General features: G+C 38.2%; 1 protein-coding gene across 2 annotated transcripts in view; it reads left to right on the top strand.

The window, feature by feature from the left end:
- LOC143234456 (zinc finger MIZ domain-containing protein 1-like) overlaps positions 1–19,543 on the top strand; it is a 55,577-nt gene extending 36,034 nt beyond the window's left edge. For both annotated transcript variants that reach the window (XM_076471843.1, XM_076471844.1), the window contains exons 5-6: positions 15,213–15,354; positions 18,893–19,543. In XM_076471843.1, the coding sequence (XP_076327958.1) occupies positions 15,213–15,354; positions 18,893–18,962 (212 nt within the window). In that variant the 3' untranslated portion in view covers positions 18,963–19,543. The remainder of the gene's footprint in view (positions 1–15,212; positions 15,355–18,892) is intronic.
- The last annotated feature ends 1,267 nt before the right edge of the window (positions 19,544–20,810 follow it).

Raw genomic sequence — 20,810 nt, 5'->3', positions numbered from 1 at the left:
GCTTTATGATTTATATTCTCGTAATGAATTTGTAATTCACAGTAAAATGGACAACTCATTCTTTCTTATTTTTAGTAGCGCCATCTGTAGGTACCTTTATACAATAGTATTCATATCTAAACGTCATATATTTGGTTGGAAAATTATTTTTTTAACACCCGTTACCTGTTTCACTAATCGTTTTGGTTGTTCGGCTGTATCACTACGCCTAAGATAACTAGTGACAATCAAGCATAATTTTTTTTCTATATAGATGTGTACCAACGGTAATATTTTGAATAAGGAATATTTTTTTCCCCACAGTTGTGAAAATTAAACAGATTCGACATGTTTGGTAAACAGTGAAAACATTATTTACGACACAACAACAGAAGAATAGCGTGCATACTTGTATAGACAGGTAAACACTTCCACTATAGATAATTAGATTTCATCTTGCGAGATAACACTCTGCCAAACTATATAACATGAAACTAAGCCTTCATAATGATACAGAAAATCTCGGATTCTTTGTGTTGCGTTTGTTTCATTCTGTGACCATTCATTATTTAACAACGTTGGTCGACTGTAACTTAACAGACATTATCCAATCGGCCAGTGAAAGGACGCTACAGCATTTTCACAAGCTAAGTAAATGTTACATGATACGAGAAAGAGACAGACACAAAGCGAATACTAGAGCTGAGAGGCCTCAACAAGTTTTCTCGATCAATGGTTTGATTCCTATCTTGCATAAAGACAAACTATACGAACAATTCCAGGATCTATACTATGCACGATATGCTCATATGTCACATTTTATAACGATAAGTTTGTTTCCAACACCCATGAACTATAGGTCTACGCACCTGCTCGATCCTTCAGTCAGAATTCTATAGAATAATGGAAGATGTGAGGGCAGTGTTTAAAGGTCCGTTCCTACGTTCCAAACTAGCTGCAGGCATATCATCTGTTGGTAATTCAAGTGTAGTATGCGAGGAAACACGAGGACATATAATAAGAAACCTAAGGCAGCATTTATTCGGTTTGTTTGGAAATGAAAAGTTAGTCTGAATTTTGTCAATAAAATATCCTTTAACCAGGTTTCAGTTATAGTGACATTTTGTACAGAATTTTCTTCCACTTATAGTACTAAAGGGACAGCAACAAACCAGACATGACCTTGTGAACTTTTCAATGTCTACCTACACGTTCCCAGAATAACTGTTCTATTATTATCCCGTTTTAGGTAATTATTTGTTTCTTCATTGAATGATTGAGTTCTGAGGTAAGAGATATTAAAAAGAAGAAATTCTACGACGAAACCTTTTGTGGTTTCGCTGTAAACAACTTGAATTATGGATCAGAAGACACAACTACTTGTTATACAGTCATTTCATGTCATAGACTGCAGCCGCGACAAGAAATAATGAAAACACTCATAAAACGATGCCTAATAACCCCTGGCCCGGCATGGCCAAACGCGTTAAGGCGTGCGACTCGTAATCTGAGGGTCGCGGGTTCGCATCCGCGTCGCGCCAAACATGCTCGCCCTCCCAGCCGTGGGGGCGTTATAATGTGACGGTTAATCCCACTATTCGTTGGTAAAAGAGTAGCCCAAGAGTTGGCGGTGGGTGGTGATGACTAGCTGCCTTCCCTCTAGTCTTACACTGCTAAATTAGGGACGGCTAGCACAGATAGCCCTCGAGTAGCTTTGTGCGAAATTCAAAACAAACAAACAAACAAAGTAATACTTATTACAAATGATGGTTTATATACAAGAATTCTAGAAACTAACAAACTATACTGAGTCTTTTATTTGGTCTAGAACTGAATGTTTTATTGATGGTCCGGGTCAATAACGAACAAAGTAATTCTGTGTTGATATTGTTACGTCTCGCCTGAACTAACTCTAGCTTTTTCATGGTTGACCTCACGTCAGGTACAAGTTAATTCCTTAGAGCGAAGATATGTAATGTTTTCGTAGAAAATAACGTTTAAAGTGGATTCACTGAAATTGAGAGGTTTGTAATGTTAGAGATCTACAAACGTTCCTGGTCCAATTCTGTAGTTCTCCGATTAACTGACTCTAACTGTCCAATAATATTCTCTGTCTCTCACGAAAGTTTCTGGAATTTTCAAAAATGATCTAGTACGTTTTCGTAAATCAGTATTGTTGATTTTTATACTCAAGAACGACCTACAAATTTTGAGAACAGACGGGACATGCGCATTACATAGTCAACAATATACGTCTCATACAAAAAAGAAAAAATATACAAAAACAAGCGCAGGCACTAAAATAAACGTACAACGGTAAGTCCGTTACAAAAGGGAGTCTTAGTTTTAAAATCTGAGGGCCTGAGTGTGTCCCGGATTTATGATTCGAAAATTTGGCCATTCTAAGCAAACTATTTAGTCTTTCATTTGCTTTTTTTGTTGTTGTTACACAAAGCCCCGTTTTTGCTCTGAATACTGTAAGGATCGAACACCGAATTTTAGATTATAAGCCCTCGAGCTTGCCTTTGAGCTAAAAACCATAGATAGCCCACTATGTAGCTTTGTATACTTCGTTCGAAACAATCAACTCTCAACATTACAGAATAGTGGAAGTTATTTGTATGCCGTTCCAAAAATACAAATATGGGACGGCATGGCCAGGTGGGTTAAGGCGTTCGACTCGTAATCCGAGGGTCGCGGGTTCGAATCCCGGTCACACCAAACATGCTCGCCCTTTTAGCCGTGGAGGCGTTATAATGTAACAGTCAGTCCCAGTAAAAGAGTAGCCCAAGAGTTGACTGTGGGTGGCGGTGACTAGCTGCCTTCCCTCTAGTCTTACACTACAAAATTAGGGACGGCTAGCGCAGATAGCCCTGGTGTAGCTTTGGGCGAAATTCGAAACAAACAAATACAAACATTATTTCAACAGAATGTCACAATAGGATAAGATGGCTACAAAGTTTCGGATACTTATGGTTATGTGTTTATGTTTAACGTAACAAAGTTGTTAATTGTGTTCAAAGTTCAAAGTAGAGAAATAGTAAATTTGTATAAAAATTGGAATTACAATTTCGACAATAAACGAGTGGTTTTACAACTTCTATTGAAGTATTACAACACTAAAATACGAGGCTCGATTTTCTGCGGTGGACATAGCAGATAGATTAATTTGGTGACTTGCTCTAGGACAAACAATAGTAGCTAACGGATCTTTCACGCAATCAGTTAAATTAAATCACAGCAATATATATGTGTGAAGAAAACAAATCCTGCTGTGACGTCACAAGCGCCCACGTGGAAAACACGTCTTCTTAATTATAGAGAAACAGCGTCATTCTCAAGCTTGACACGCGCAAAATGTGTAAACAGTGTACAAGTTTTCCAAATTTTAGTTCCCACTATTCTGGTTCATACGTGGGTGGTAAGATGGCGCCACCTTACATAAAGACCATTCTTTGTCAGAGCTATCTATTCAGATATCTAAATAACATAAACAACAAAACACAAATTTCGTGGCATTATATTAACAAAACGTAAATGATAATATTACACGTCTACTCCGAGAGCTTCTTATTTTTCTCACAAGGGAGCGTTTAAAAAATTAAGTGAAGACTCAACATCTGCAGATAATATATACAGAGATTCTTGGAAGTGTATAAACAGTTTCATTTCTCTGCAGTAAAATTAAAAAAAAAAAAAGACCAGTTCTTAAACCTCGTATGTTAGGCATTCAATGTATCTGTATACTTGACATGAATAATCTACATCATGTATCACTGTGAGGATAAAAGTTGAAATTCGATACAAAATGGAAGGTTAGAAACTCGAGCTTGATACCTAGTCTGAGATGATGACGTAAAAATATAAGTCGTCTTTTGTTACTTTAAAATTAACTTATTTGTTGTTTTATTTCGTTTCGTCTTTCAGCATACTTCATTTGTCAATGGATATTACAAGTGATATTATGAAACAAAATATTTAGGTTTTATTGAATAAACAGACTAAAATGACGTTGTTAATTATATTCAAAATTCAAAGTAGGAAGACAGTAGGTTTTACCAGGATTTCCTAAGCCATGTTAACATCTTTACCACGACCACTATTTCCTCATCAGTATTAACCGTCTTTATCGGTATTTCCTAACCCATGTTAACATATTTATCAGTATTTTTCACCCACGTTAACTCTAATTCCAGGTACTGTCCAGGAAGTGTGAATATTCTTTTTGTTCACTTAATTAATTAAACAAACTCATTTTGAACTGTTGCTATGGAAACTAGATATTTCGTCTCCCATCTAACGTTTTGACTTTTCCCTAGATTCAGCAGAACGTAAACTGTAAACTTAAGGAACTAATGTGTAAAAAGGAATGGATATTGTTAACGGCTGGGGCAACTTTTACTGACAAATGTCAATGTAGGAAATCAGTGAACAAAACGTAACACTTAGCCTTCCAGTGGTCGAGTGGCAAGTCTGCTGGCTTACGACGCTAAAAATAGGAGTTCGATACTCTAGGTGGGCAGAGGATACGTAACCTATTGAGTAGGTTTACGGTTAACAGAAATCAAACTACTTATGTATTATTTTGTGACTTCACGACCTAGTATAACTGATATATGTTTCACCATATACGTACCACAGAAATAAGTAGACTTAGGGATACTTTTAACGTGCCCACGATATATCAACAACAGGGCCTATGCGGAATAGAAACGAAATACTGGACAAAGCACGACTTAGTATCTTCGTATTACTTGTAGAATGATTTCAAGTTCATCTAAGATTTGATGTCACTGCATTACGTCCAACGGGTAAATTACCAAAACCTAGGATATATTCATTTGGGTGATACTTATATCGAATTGTTTGCTTTCTGTAAACACCATGGGCAATATATTGAACAAGTTGAGGTATCTGTCCTTTGCACGGGTTATGTACTTAAAAAGAGAAAAAATATGTGGGTGGATGCCATGATAAATAACAAAAACTTCTACACAATTTATTTATAACATAACATATTAGGCCCAGCATAGCCAGGTGGTTAAGGCTCTCGACTCGTGATCCGAGAGTCGCGGGTTCGAATCTCCGTCGCACCAAACATGCTTACCCTTTCAGCCGTAGGAGCGTTATAATGTGATGGTCAATTCCACTATTCGTTAGTAAAAAGAGTAGCCCAAGAATTGGTAGTTATGACTAGCTGCCTTCCCTCTAGTCTTACACTGTTAAATTAGAGAGGGCTAGCACAGATAGCTCTCGTGTAGCTTTGCGCGAAATTTAAAAAAACAAACAAACATAACATAGTATTACAGTGTTCATTATTACATCGCAAAGTTTCGTATAAGCCTCAAGAACTCACTCTGTATGTACTCAAAACTTAGTATAAATCGTGCGATGGTCAAGGCGATTTTTTGTTAAGACCATGGCCGGATTATTTATTAGGCACAGTGCCTAGGACCTAAAGGTTAATCTTAAGAGGGCTAAAAAATAATAACCAAAGAATCATGAGATACACATTTTACTATAAAAAATTTTTATTACATCTTTAAGTTATACGATATATTTTTATATATACGCACTAGTTTGTGTACTCACATTCACTTAAATATACAGCCGATATTTAACTACAATGTATTAACATACATAAACAGCAAGTATACATTGTACGTACATAAATATATAAATTATAAATTCTGGTTTGAAATTTAGGTATCATTAATTTATCTGACTTTCGGCTTAACTTATACAGCTGGTAGGGCTTACGAACAGAAGGTGCCTAAGCCCTACAATCGTCTTGATTGGGCACTGGTTAAGTGCCAGCAGCTGTTACACTTAATATTCGTCCTTCCACAGTGGCCCCATGGGACACAGTGGCATTTCTGCTGACTTACAACGCTAAAAACCAGGTTTCGATACCAATGATGGGCAGAGCACAGATAGCCCATTGTGTAGCTTTTTGCTTAATTCTAAACAAGCCTTCCAATTTTTAATGTGATTAATTTTTTGATGATCATCGACCGCAGAAATATCTTACGGGTCAAAATTGAAAGGCTACGTGTCAAAGTAGGAAGTGGATATAACTCATGAAACGGCTCATCGTATCTTATTTATGGTAGCTGTTGGAGTAGAAACTTTAGCTGAGTTTATGTATTGTTACAATTGTGGGGGCCAGTTTTTATCCATTACATTCCTCTACAGAGAGTGCTGGCACATTCTCTGAGATATATGACATTTGTGTGCCCTCCCCCACACTGTGATGTACGTCATATTATATAAAATTTAATAACGTTTTCGTTTTATTGTAATTACGTGCTGCCCTCTATGAATATAGTTAACTTAATTCAAAGATAATAATAAATGCTTATTAATAGCAACCGTGGGCGTAGAGGAAGTTGTAAAGCCCCCATTAACATTTCTGTTTTTACGAACTATAATCTCCCAAAGGTAAGTTAAAGACTGGCCTAGTGATTTAGGGGTAGTCAGATAACGGACAGACAAACATACAGATTTTTGTGTTTTATGTATAGAGCTTATTTTGTTTCTGATGTATTTAATTAGTTGTCTTCTGTACATATCTTGTTAAAGTTTGAGATGTATTTGTTTTCCACCTAACTTGCAAAGTACGAGGGCTGTTCAAAAATACGCGGACTGTTTGAATTGCGCGGCTCCAGTTGGTTCCAGGGGAATCCGCTTGGTGTCGCTAGGTTCGCACAGATCAGCTGATTACGACGCCATTTCCCGATTGCAGATATCTTCATTTGTGTATTAGCTACGCGGTTTTAAGTGAAGTGCGATTTTTTCGTTTGTCGGATTTCAGAATGAATGACCTGAAGGAGCAACGACTTGCTGTGAAATTTTGTGTTAAACTTGGACAATCTGCGACTGAAACTTTTGCTATGCTTAACACGGCTTACGGTGATGTTGCTATGAAGCGTACGGCATGTTTCAAGTGGCATGAACGTTTTAAGGATGGTCGACAGTCCATTGAAGATGATGAGCGTCCTGGACGTCCTTCCACGTCAACTGACGACCCACACGTCGACAAAATCAACACCCTGGTGCGGGCAAATCGACGTCTGACTGTCAGGGAGCTTGCTGAAGAGTGTGGGATATCAGTTGGATCTTGTTACGAGATTTTGACCGAAAAATTGAAGATGCACCGCATTGCTGCGAAATTCGGCCCTCAGAACTCGTGAGGTTTTGGCCAAACACTCGATCACTGTTCTTCCCCACCCCTACTCACCTGACCTTGCTCCTTGCGATTTTTTCTTGTTCCCCAAACTCAAAAGACCCTTGAAAGGAAGAAGATTTGAGACGATTCCCGAGATTAAGGCAAATGCGACGAAGGAGCTGGAGGACATTACAAAAGAAGCGTACCAGGACTGTTTCAACAAGTGGAAACACCGTTGGGAAACGTGTGTGCGTTGGGGAGGAGAGTACTTTGAAGGGGTCCCAGACCTGTAACTTCTAAATAAAGTACATTTTGTTTTATGACGTCAGTCCGCGTATTTTTTTAACAGACCTCGTATTTTAGAAAATTGTCCGGTTAGTTTACAGGTAAAGAAAACCAGGATTATTTAATAAGCCAAAACATACAGGTCGGTCTGTATGAAGTGAATGTTCTTTCTAGATTACATCGATTAGTGATGAAATGCTGTAGTTAGGTTTATCAAGGATCACAATGAAGGCTTAACCCTAAACACTTGATAACTTTAGGGTAGCCCAAGTTATAGAACTAAATAATGTTTACATAAAAATGTATTTCTTGCACTGCACTGATGATGGTTCTTTATGGCAATCTGGGCAGGTGTCTTAAGACGTTCGACTTGTAATCTGAAGGTCACGGTTCGAATCGCGGTCGCACCAAACATGCTCGCCCTTTCAGCTGTGGGGGCGTTATAATATTACGGTCAATATCATTATTCGTTGGTAAAAGAGTAGCCCAAGAGTTGATGGTGGGTGGTGATGACTAGATGCCTTCCCTCTAGTCTTACACTGCAAAATTTAGGACGACTAGCGCAGATAGCCCTTGTGTAGCTTTACGCGAAATTCAAAAACAAACAAACAAACTGTATTTATGGCAACCCTGTATACAGGCAAAATGCAATGATTGATATAAACTTTTTTTATTATTCGTCAAAACGTTACAGCAAAAATAAACTTTCGCCAAGTTTCATTATTTCACAAAACATGTACTTATAGTGTAACATTTATATACTTGTTATCTTATATACAATGGACAATATTTAATCAGCTTCATTTAATTAAAAATTTGGAAATCCTTTTCCTGACTTAGTTCTGGACGTACGTTTTCGATCATTATATAAATATATACGTACGTTTTGGAACTGTTGGGTGGGGAAGGTAATACCAGAAGTATTGGAACAGCATACCCAGTTAATAATAAACACGTGTCTACTAATTTGCATATGACGTCCCCATTCTCCTCTTTCGAGAGGGGTGGTTAAAAGTCCGCAGCTCGTGAAATGATGATGAAAACAGTCTCTGGAATCTGTAATGGTGAACCACATGCTCAGTCGTATGAACGTGCTATTTTGAATATATAGTCAGCCACCATAATTCGTTACTTCTTGGTCCACGCGAACTTTAATTTGAAATGCGAAACTGGACATTGCTCATTAAATCCATCTTCCGGAACTTGTATTACTTCAGCATCGAAACTGGATTAAAAAACATTGTATAAATCATCATCTGAGCTGCTACTGTTGTTTCTTTGGGATGGATATATCTGCCTCTCATGGTAATAGTTAAATGCTGTGAATACGAGTGTGTCGCCCCGTCATGAAGAGTGGTTGGGTGATGTCATGAGTGCCTTGTTAAATGCTGTGAATATGAGTGTGTCGCCCCGTCATGAAGAGTGGTTGGGTGATGTCATGAGTGCCTTGTTAAATGCTGTGAATACGAGTGTGTCGCCCCGTCATGAAGAGTGGTTGGGTGATGTCATGAGTGCCTTGTTAAATGCTGTGAATACGAGTGTGTCGCCCCGTCATGAAGAGTGGTTGGGTGATGTCATGAGTGCCTTGTTAAATGCTGTGAATACGAGTGTGTCGCCCCGTCATGAAGAGTGGTTGGGTTATGTCATGAGTGCTTTGTTAAATGCTGTGTACATGAGTGTGTCGCCCCGTCATGAAGAGTGGTTGGGTGATGTCATGAGTGCCTTGTCAATCATTGCATTCTGGCCAACGTTGCGTTGTGAAATTCACACGTGTTTGTTTTGTAATATACCTTGTCTAGTTTACACTAGTTCAAAGCTTGTTTTGTAATATACCTTGTCCAGTTTACCACTAGCTCGAAGCTTGATGTATCTCCATACATTTGACATAAGTAGCATTACTGTTACGACAACTAGTGGCTCAGCGATAAGCCAGATGGCTTGTAACTCTAAAATGCGGGTTCTAATACCCTTGTTGTGCACAGCACAGATAGCCTATTGTGTAACTTTGCACTCAGTAACAAACAGTTAAGGTCCGGCATAACCAGGTGGTGAGAGCGCTTGACTCGTAAACTGAGGATCATGGGTTCGAACCCCCGTCACACCAAACATGCTCGTCCTTTCAGCCGTGTGGGCGTTATAATGGTCGGTCAATCACACTATTCGTTGGTGAAAGAGTAACCCAAGAGTTGGCGGTAGGTAGTGATGACTAGCTGTCTCCCTCTAGACTTACACTGCTCAATTAGGGACGGCTAGCACAGATAGCCCTCGAGTAGATTTGAGCGGAATTCTGAAAAAAAAAAAAACTATTTAAAAGTAACATTTTTGACACTAATTTTACTAGATTTATGCCGTAAGTTTTATTCTACTATATATTTGCATGGTAGGGTTCCAGGGTCCGAGACGTACTGAAGACACTTTCAGCTCTGGGTACCTTCCAAAATGGCAGGCAGCTCTGTATAAGGTTTAAAGAGACGAACAAGCCTCATTTGGCGGAAGGTGTTGGAGACCTTTTCCTTCTCTTTATTACTTGATTCTAAACTTACTTAAGCGTTTTACCAAACTGTACATGATAGATTGAATACAGTAAGGCCACACATACGAATAAGCGTACAATAAGTACAGTAAAAAAAAGCTTATTAGTTTTTTATTGCAATGATTCCACGCCAATCCTGTTAGCCAGAATGTGAAAGTGTAATCTAAGAAAATGTTAGTTATTCTGAGTCGTGTTTCTGTAGAATTCTATCTGTTTATATCTGTTCATTATTATACATATATATCAGAATTGGCACAGGGCCAGGTAGCCAGCTATAACATCCTGATGATACATTAAGCTGGAACATTTGCTTTTAAAATGAACACTTTAGAAAATATGTATATAAATAATGCGATTGTCCGTCTGGAACTTTTCTCGCAAATTTATCGGTCAAACGCTACGAATCTCATATCTTTAGAAAGATCTTTGTCCGAAGAGTCCAATTGTGTATTGGTTTCTCTATTCAGGATCACATTACCCGTCTTGTTCTTAGTCAAACCTTTTAACGCAGCAAATACCGTACACGATGGAACAATGACGTTGGTATCACGTGACGACCGGTTCCATATTTCAACTTTAGTTTCTTTATTTACAAACAACACTTAACCTGTCTGTAATTTCCTTTAAAATTGAGAATTACATTAAGTACAGTTTCTATGAGCTTTCTCGACTTATTTCGGTGTAAATTACGCATTGTCAGCTCTTTGAGCACAATTTATTATCAGTTTAGAACACACATTCAGACGTTTCTGAATATTCAGCTAGGTTTGCCTTCATTACAACCTTACATTCACTTTACATAGCTTCGGCTCGTTTCATAGACTGCTGTTGTAAACACCTTTAGTTACTTTTTCTTTAGTACGGGTTTTATTTTTTGTTTTTTTCGAGTTTCTTTGTAAATTTGCTTTCTTGTTTGTTTAAAGTTAAGCACAAAGCAACACAATGGGCTGTCTGTGCTCTGCCCACCATGGGTATCAAAACCAAGATTCTAGCGTGTAAGTTCGCAGGCATATACTGTGTCACTGGGGTAAGGGTGCTCAACTCATAAAACTGTGTCTTACACTGAACGCTCATATACTCTGTACATTATTATAAGTACTATTACTTTATTTTACACTTTATGTGTAGTGTTAATAAATGAAGTTATGTCTGCGTAAGTTTCTTTGTCTGACAACGTAATATTTTTAAAAAATAGGCAAGGTTTTACCGATCTAATACGTTATGTATGCAAGAAAGCGTAACTTAAATGGTTACGGCTAGTTGTAGTTTAATGTTTCCCAAACGAGAAATGTGGCATTGTCTGTAGAATACCGTATTGTTTGATGTACGTTAGGGTTAATGTGACCAAAGATGTGTCGATAACATATCTGTGGAGTACCTTATTGTTCAATCAAATTTAGGGTTAATGTGATCAAAGATGTGTGGATAACGTATCTATGGAATACCTTATTGTTCATTTAAAATTAGGGTTAATGTGATCAAAGATGTATGGATAACGTATCTATGGAATACCTTATTGTTCATTTAAAATTAGGGTTAATGTGATCAAAGATGTATGGATAATGTATCTGTAAAGTACATTATTATTTGATCAACGTTAGGACTAATGTTATCAAAGACGCGTAGACGTATCGGTGCAAAACCTTATTATTTGATCTACATCAGAGTTAATGTTATCAAAGACTCGTGGACGTATATGTGCTCTACCTTATTATTCGTTCTACATTATGGTTAATATGATCAAAGATGTGTAGACAATGTATTTGTGGTATACCTTATTTTCTATCTAACAGTGTACTCTGAAACGAAAAGTGATAATTTTGAGGGATGATGTTTTTGAAACATTAACAAGTAGTTTTAAACTGATATATATATTTTAAAGATTATAAGTTATTGACAGTTATTGTTTATTATGCAGTAATTAACTATACTCTCGTCTAATCTAACCATTTTGTAGTCTAATGCAAAAAGAGACATTTATATTTATATGTTTGCTGTTGTTGCCTGTCTTCCTATTGGTTTCTAAAGTAACATTAACATTAGAACTCAACGTAATTGGACAGTAATGGTTTAACTTTGTCAAAAGATAGAACACTTTTAAACCTGTTAAACGAAATTTAGATCAAAAGTGAGAAAAGAGGCTTCGAAAAGATTATCTAAACTTTAAAATATATTCATTCATCTGTCATTTCTACAAGTGGGAATTTAAAAACAGTCAACTTCTCAAGGGCCCTAAAGAAACCCCTCCTGTTTCTTGAACCATTGTAGAAATAGGTGTTTTACACTTACCGAACACAATTTACCAGAGTTTTGTTTGTTTGTTTTGGAATTTCGCACAAAGCTACTCGAGGGCTATCTGCGCTAGCCGTCCCTAATTTAGCAGTGTAAGACTAGAGGGAATGCAGCTAGTCATCACCACCCACCGCCAACTCTTGGGCTACTCTTTTACCAACGAATAGTGGGATTGACCGTCACATTATAACGCCCCCACGGCTGAAAGGGCGAGCATGTTTGGCGCGACTCGGGCGCGAACCCGCGACCCTCAGATTACGAAGCGCACGCCTTAACGCGCTAGGCCATGCCAGGCCACTTACCAGAGAAATGTCCACATTTTTCATGTGACGTTGCTTTACGTATTATTGGCAGATTGCCATATGTTGTTGTTCTATGCTTTCCTGCATGTGGAATTTACAAGGAATACTTCTATTTTCCGCTGGAGTTAAGATACGACACAGGAAGTAGCAGAGCATATACATGCGAACAGAATTAATAGAAACGAGTCCAGTGGATATCAGCTTATTTCTACTCTCCAAGTTAACCCTAATTTTTTATCCACCTCCTAATGTTAACAATACTTTTAGCTTGATTGTGTGTTTGGTTGTTTTTTATCTCATTTATATGAATTTAAAGGTGATTCAATTTATGACGCTTCGTGGCAATGACTCGCGTTAATTTCTTTTAAACGTTTCGCACATAAAATAAATTCCAATATATTTTATACATCTAACACGATTCAAGGTAAGTTTTATCTTTCAATTCTAATGACCTAATGTTTAAATACTGTCAATTTTGTTTTAATTTCATTAGAAATAAGTAGTCGTTTCCGTAGGAGAAAGTACACTAAAAGTGAAGTTCGCTTTGTAAGACAAAAAATAAAAATATTTATAATCTAAGTAATGATCAGATGAATATAAAACAAAATCACCTTGCTGTGGACTTGTTATTTTATAATCGGGTCTTGTTACTTTAAGTTAACGTTTTATAATTTTCATAAATATATCTGTCAAGGGTCATAAATATAAATGTTTATAGTTGGTTCACATGTAGTTTCACACAGATGAAATTGGGATCAGAAAAAAACGTGATTTTATTTTTTTATGCGATCTAAATAAAATAATTCACAACAATCACTTTACTACATAGTTGTAACAAGTGCATCGCCAACACTACATCCCACAATGGTCACGTTAAAGATACGTTTATAGGAAGTAACCACTTTCATAACCCAATACAAGGTTACGTAATGATCACGTTTATAGGAAGTAACCGCTTTCATAACCCAAGACAAGGTTACGTAATGATCACGTTTATAGGAAGTAACCGCTTTCATAACCCAAGACAAGGTTACGTAATGATCACGTTTATAGGAAGTAACCGCTTTCATAACCCAAGACAAGGTTACGTAATGATCACGTTAACGGTACGTTTATAGGAAGTAACACTTTCATAACCCAAGACTAGGTAACGTAATGATCACGTTTATAGGAAGTAACCACTTTCATAACCCAAGACTAGGTAACGTAATGATCACGTTTATAGGAAGTAACCGCTTTCATAACCCAAGACTAGGTAACGTAATGATCACGTTTATAGGAAGTAACCGCTTTCATAACCCAAGACAAGGTTACGTAATGATCACGTTAACGGTACGTTTATAGGAAGTAACCGCTTTCATAACCCAAGACAAGGTTACGTAATGATCACGTTAACGGTACGTTTATAGGAAGTAACCGCTTTCATAACCCAAGACAAGGTTACGTAATGATCACGTTAACGGTACGTTTATAGGAAGTAAAACTTTCATAACCCAAGACTAGGTAACGTAATGATCACGTTTATAGGAAGTAACCGCTTTCATAACCCAAGACAAGGTTACGTAATGATCACGTTTATAGGAAGTAACCACTTTCATAACCCAAGACAAGGTTACGTAATGATCACGTTTATAGGAAGTAACCGCTTTCATAACCCAAGACAAGGTTACGTAATGATCACGTTTATAGGAAGTAACCACTTTCATAACCCAAGACAAGGTTACGTAATGATCACGTTTATAGGAAGTAACCGCTTTCATAACCCAAGACAAGGTTACGTAATGATCACGTTAACGGTACGTTTATAGGAAGTAAAACTTTCATAACCCAAGACTAGGTAACGTAATGATCACGTTTATAGGAAGTAACCGCTTTCGTAACCCAAGACAAGGTTACGTAATGATCACGTTTATAGGAAGTAACCGCTTTCATAACCCAAGACAAGGTTACGTAAAGATCACGTTAACGGTACGTTTATAGGAAGTAAAACTTTCATAACCCAAGACTAGGTAACGTAATGATCACGTTTATAGGAAGTAACCGCTTTCGTAACCCAAGACAAGGTTACGTAATGATCACGTTAACGGTACGTTTATAGGAAGTAACACTTTCATAACCCAAGACTAGGTAACGTAATGATCACGTTTATAGGAAGTAACCGCTTTCATAACACAAGACTCGGTTACGTAATGATCACGTTAAAGATACGTTTATAGGAAGTAACCGCTTTCATAACCCAAGACAAGGTTACGTAATGATCACGTTAACGGTACGTTTATAGGAAGTAACCGCTTTCAGAACCCAAGACAAGGTTACGTAATGATCACGTTAAAGATACGTTTATAGGAAGTAACCGCTTTCATAACCCAAGACAAGGTTACGTAATGATCACGTTAAAGATACGTTTATAGGAAGTAACCGCTTTCATAACCCAAGACTAGGTAACGTAATGATCACGTTTATAGGAAGTGACCGCTTTCATAACCCAACACTAGGTCACATAATGATCACTGGTCACGTTATCACAATTAATTTATTTAAAGCAAACTTCAGAAAGATGATAGTTAATCGTTTAAAAACTAAACTAATCTGATTTTAATTACATGGTCGATTTAATCATGATTTTTTTTTTTTTTTCGGAACGGTACTGCAGCGCTCCTAACAGTGTGGTGTGAAAACTTGGGGAGACTTTTGATGCTTCGCCATAAGAGAAACCAAAAGGAGGAAACACGACATAAACTTACGTTTCCAGACGTACACCACCCACTAATATATTCTTCACCACACCCTCAAAGGTAAGACAAAATTTACCTTTATCGCCTACCAACGTAAGCTGTTACAGTAAGTTGTGATTGCACGGTATCTATAGGGGTTTCCTGGACTTAGGCCTACAAGATTACCAAGTAGCAATATCAGAGAACTCGTTTCAGTTCACTATCGTAAGAATATATAAATTTTCTTCACAACAATAATTACCCGAAACAGTTCCCGACTTGTTTCGAATGTTCTCGATGATGAAGTGGTGATTTAAAAGAGCGGGTGATGTCATCAAGATGTCAGAGGGAGTGTGTTAGCAAAGCACGTGCAGAACGCACAACAGTTTTTCTGCTTATTTTTGTGTCGCATCACAATTATTTTAGTGAACTACAAGTAAGGGTTATGCCTGGACATAAGCCTAGACATGCTTTATCATCATCTCCAAACAAACAAGCAAGACTCCCCCCTTCCCCTAGTTTTTGTGGCTCCGTGATAATTCTGAAGGTTTATAACTCTAGAAGTCAGGTTTTTATACGCTGGGAGAACATATCAAATATAGCCCATTATGTAGTTTATCGCTTAACAACAACAACAACAAAAAGCAAGAAGGGTTAATGAAATCTCTGCCATATTGGAATTGTTGTCTTCCTGTTCCGGTTCACTAAAAAATATGAACATGTTAACGTTGTAAAAACGTTTATTTTCTGGGCATGGAAGTGAAATATTACGGGAAAAGGTCTTAGAGCTCGTTTAATGTGCTCCCACAGTTATCAATATTTCACGTTTCTAAAACTTTGGGCATGCGTAAAAAGGAGTGTGTATACGTTTGACAATAACATATTCAATGTGTGAGAGTCGTAAATGTTCGTGTAATGCACACATTCTAGATGAATCGAGTGTACCTTAGTCAACCACCGCCCTGTTTCTCTGTGTTGTTTGTAGTATCAGCTGTGATTCACGTGATGAACAACAGAGAGCAGACACCTAGTTAGCCTGTGGGCCTACTTTGTACACAGCCATAAATTTGAGGGTCTGTTATAAAGGAAGTGGCAGCCAGACAGCGTGCAGTATAACAGTGTGCTTAGTTTCAACTATGAATGTGATAAACAAGAGAATGCACCTGGTGTTCTGTGGACCCACGTTTTACATGGTCTCAGACAACATAGAAGTTGTGTAATGCACAATAGATGGCAGCACATAGCATGCAGCCCTCATGTTACGCATGGTCGTCAACAAGAAGGTTGCTAAATAAATAAATAACAGTACCAATCATGCAGACACCTCCTGGCCGTAAACATAAAGGTTGTGTAATAAACCGTTAGATGACAGCACCTATTACACAATTCGTTCGTGTCGGACATTGTCGTTACTATAAATATGATAAATAACAGAAAATATTCACTGGCGCCCAGACAGTCACGAGACATGAAGTGTACATATTCTTTCCAGTTCCACACACACAGTATGGTATATTATTTTTGTTTTTTTAAGTATAAAGTAAATTTCCATATATATAATTTAATTGTATAACATCTTGGTCTCACCTATATAGGCCCGGTATGGCCAGGTGGTTAAGGCACTTAACACGCAATCTGAGGGTCGCGGGTTCGAATGCCTGCCACACTAAACGTGCTCGCCATTTCAGCCGTGGGGGCGTTATAATGTGATGGTCAATCCCACTATTCGTTGGTAAAAGAGTAGCCCAAGAGTTGGTGGTGGGTGATAATGACTAGCTGCCTTCCCTCTATTCTTGCACTGCTAAATTAGGGACGGCTAGCGCAGATAGCTGTCGTGTAGCTTTGTACGAAATTTAAAACAAACCAAACCTAACTAAAGCGAAATACGTTGGCCCCCTAGTGGTGAAGGAATGTTTGTTTGGTTGTTGTTGTTTTGTTTTTGTAAGTGCGAATGTTTTTAAACACATTAAATTTTGAATGAATAATAGAAATCACATAAAAGTAGGTCAATAGGCATATTAAACTGGGCATTCAGACAGCAAGAAACAACTGTTTTAAAGCCTGCAGTTTATTCGTGGTAAGGAAAAGAAACATTGGGAGGTAGATCGATAGTTAAGGAACTTTAGTCTCTACTCGGCCCTAGTGGACTAGCGGCATGTCTGCGGACTTACAACGCTAGAAACTGGGTTTCGATATCCTATGATAACGTTCTAAATACGTTTATTTTCTGGGCATGGAAGTGAGGTATTACGGGTAAAGGCCCTAGAGCTCGTTTAATACGCTCCAAATTTATCAACATTTCACGTTTCTAAAACTTTGGGCTTGCGTAAAAAAAGAGAGTGTATTATATTTTCTGGGCATGGAAGTGAGGTATTACGAGTAAAGGCCCTAGAGCTCGTTTAATACGCTCCAAAGTTATCAACATTTCACGTTTCTAAAACTTTGGGCTTGCGTAAAAAAAAAGAAACTGTATTAATAATAACATATTCAACGTATGAGAGACGCAAATGCACGTGCATATTGCTTAGTTGCACGTGGTGATCAGTGGTGAATGCTAGAGAGAAAAATACATTATGTTTGGGGCGCAATGACACTGGGTTTGAACAAGACTTCGAAGGATCACCTTTTTTTCTTGAAACATCTCTACACATTAATATTACACTTGCTTTTTTAAACTCACTGGTTTCTTTCACACGTGTGTTTCTAGATCCTTTCTTATGAGATTATCGTAGCAGCTGACCAGACATACTATATTTAAACTTAGTACGAAGATTGGTCCTGAAATACTTGGTTCATTTTATTTAAAGCAAACCTGCACTGGGCTACCCGTTGTGTCTGTAGTGGGAATCGGAATATGAATTTAAATAGTGTCTCACTTGGGAACGCTAAGAATGTTACTGATAAAGCGTCAGGCTAAAATACGATCTCGCTAACGAACAAACAAAACAGTAATACAGTTTCACTGGGATATATCTAAAGTTGTACCTGAAATAACGTTCATTTACACGTGGAAAAAATTAACATTGTTATCACGTGCTCCTAACTTGCACAATTTCAAAGATGTGTGTGTGTTTTATATACATGAAGAAACAACTCTGACGTTTAACCATATTTTTGTGTGAAAAATACGTCACGAAATACGCTCATACGTTGTACACTACCTAAGAATACGAACATTGTTGCTAACTAGAGATACGAATAAAACATAAAACATTGTTGGAGGAAAATGTAAGTCTCTGATGTTTGTAGTAAAGATGAATTGAAGCAACTTAGCACGTGACAAAGATTTGGTTTGTTTGGAATTTCGCGCGAAGCTACACGAGGGCTATCTGCGCTCGCCGTCCCTAATTTAGCAGTATAAGACTAGAGGGAAGGCAGCTCGTGATCACCACCAACTGTTGGGCTACTCTTTTATCAACGAATAGTGGGATTGACCGCCACATTATAACGCCCCCACAACTGAAAGGGCGAGCATATTTGTGTGACGGGATTCAGAACCCGCGACTCTCAAATTACGAGTCGAGAGCCTTAACCACCTGGCTATGCCAGGCCCGTGCCAAAGAACGAACTGACTGTGGAATACGGACCAATTTGTGTCACTTTTTGAATACCCTTTTAGGAAGATGCGCTATCACCTCTGCAGTACGTGCACGAATTATCTATCTTTCTTGGCTTTTGGGTCATTCTGAAAGAGGACGTTGTCCGGCACCTGTGACGCAGTTGAAACCGTTCGGGCTCGTAGTTAAAGCAATGGACAATTGGTAAAAGAAGTGACTTTATCTGGTAATAGTCCGAATATAATCATTATTTAAAAGCTATCATCTGACTGAATTACTTATGTTTCCTTGTGTGGTTTGATTTTCACGAGATTCATCCCTGAAGACAATGTTTTGTTTTGTCTTATATAGTGAGTTTAATGTCACTGAAGATACATCACACTTCTTATGTAAACCTCCAATCTTACCCATGTGGTAAGTCGTGGTGGACTTACCCATGTTGCCAATGGTTTCGATTATCCTGGTTGATGTACAAGTAGTGCAGCCTGAGGGAAGAGGGTCCCGATGTTTTTCTAGGTTATATTGGTTCTTTCACTATTGATATTTATAGGTTGCTGATACCCTGAGTCTCTACAAGTTTTATTTATGATTCTTTTATCTTTATGACTTTTCTCCCGTTATTTTCTGTAATTCTACAGCTTTGAATGTTTTCGAACATAGACGAAACGCCAGAAAACATACCGGAAATTCTAGATATAACCTTCCCTGTTTTAGGACTGTTAACCACAGGACAGATAGTTAGTCAACAGAATTCATCGTCCATATGACTACTCTTAACTGGATAGTCATAGTTATAACTCCTTCTCAGCAGGGTCGCGGGTTCGAATCCCGGTCGCACCAAACATGCTCGCCCTTTCAGCCGTGGGGCGTTATAATATCACGTTTAATCCCACTATTCGTTGGTAAAGAGTGGCCCAGAAGGTGGGTGGTGATGACTAGCTGCCTTCCCTCTAGTTTTACACTGCTAAATTAGGGACGGGTAGCGCAAATAGCCCTCGAGTAGCTTTGTGCGAAATTCAAAATAAACAAATCCTTCTCAGCTGCAAGTGCAAAGCGGTGTAGCTAATCGAAACTGGGATCTTGAGAACCGTAACTCGGAATGCTAACAACCATACGTCACATCCGACTCTTACTTGTTTGTTTGTTTTGGAATTTCGCAAAAAGCTACTCGAGGGCTATCTGTGCTAGCCGTCCCTAATTTAGCAGTGTAAGACTAGAGGGAAGGCAGCTAGTCATCACCACCCACCGCCAACTCTTGGGCTACTCTTTTACCAACGAATAGTGGGATTGACCGTCACATTATACACCCCCACGGCTGGGAGGGCGAGCATGTTTAGCGCGACGCGGGCGCGAACCCGCGACCCTCGGATTACGAGTCGCACGCCTTACGCGCTCGGCCATGCCGGGCCCCGACTCTTACTTCGAATGCTTCAGAATTTCATATCTTGTTGATTACTCACCATCGCTGACAATCTGGCCAGTTTGTCTTTGAAACAAAATAAATCTAACCATTAAGGGGCTTCTAGAATATTCAAAAAGTCTTGCGCTTTGACCTGCATATGAATATTCAGTTTCAAAGAGGGCACCAAGGTCGTTGTGTTATGGCTTCCTTCACAGGTACATGTATAATTGGTAGTTATAACTTGAAACCAAAGTTTCACTTTAGTGGGATACTGGCTGTGGCTACAGTGACGTTTGAAAGTGTTACAAACATAACAATCCATTTTTTTTATTTGGTTAATATATATCAATATTCAACTCGTAGCTGTCCAATTTAGGGAAATGTATTTTATGTTGCCTGACTGTTACGTTACTCATATAACACCCGTGGCCAGATAGTATTTAACGTATTACACGAAACCTTCCAAATACAAACAAACAAAAAAGTGCCATAACTAATTAATTTGTTTGTAGTTTAAGCGTAAATTTATAAAATGGACTATCTGTGCTTTGCGCACAACAGGTATCGAAACCCGGTTT

Source organism: Tachypleus tridentatus, chromosome 12 (assembly GCF_004210375.1).
Source record: "Tachypleus tridentatus isolate NWPU-2018 chromosome 12, ASM421037v1, whole genome shotgun sequence".
NCBI classification, from domain to species: Eukaryota; Metazoa; Arthropoda; class Merostomata; order Xiphosura; family Limulidae; genus Tachypleus; species Tachypleus tridentatus.
Note: the sequence above shows the minus strand (reverse complement) of the source record. Positions and strands in the feature narration are given on the sequence as shown.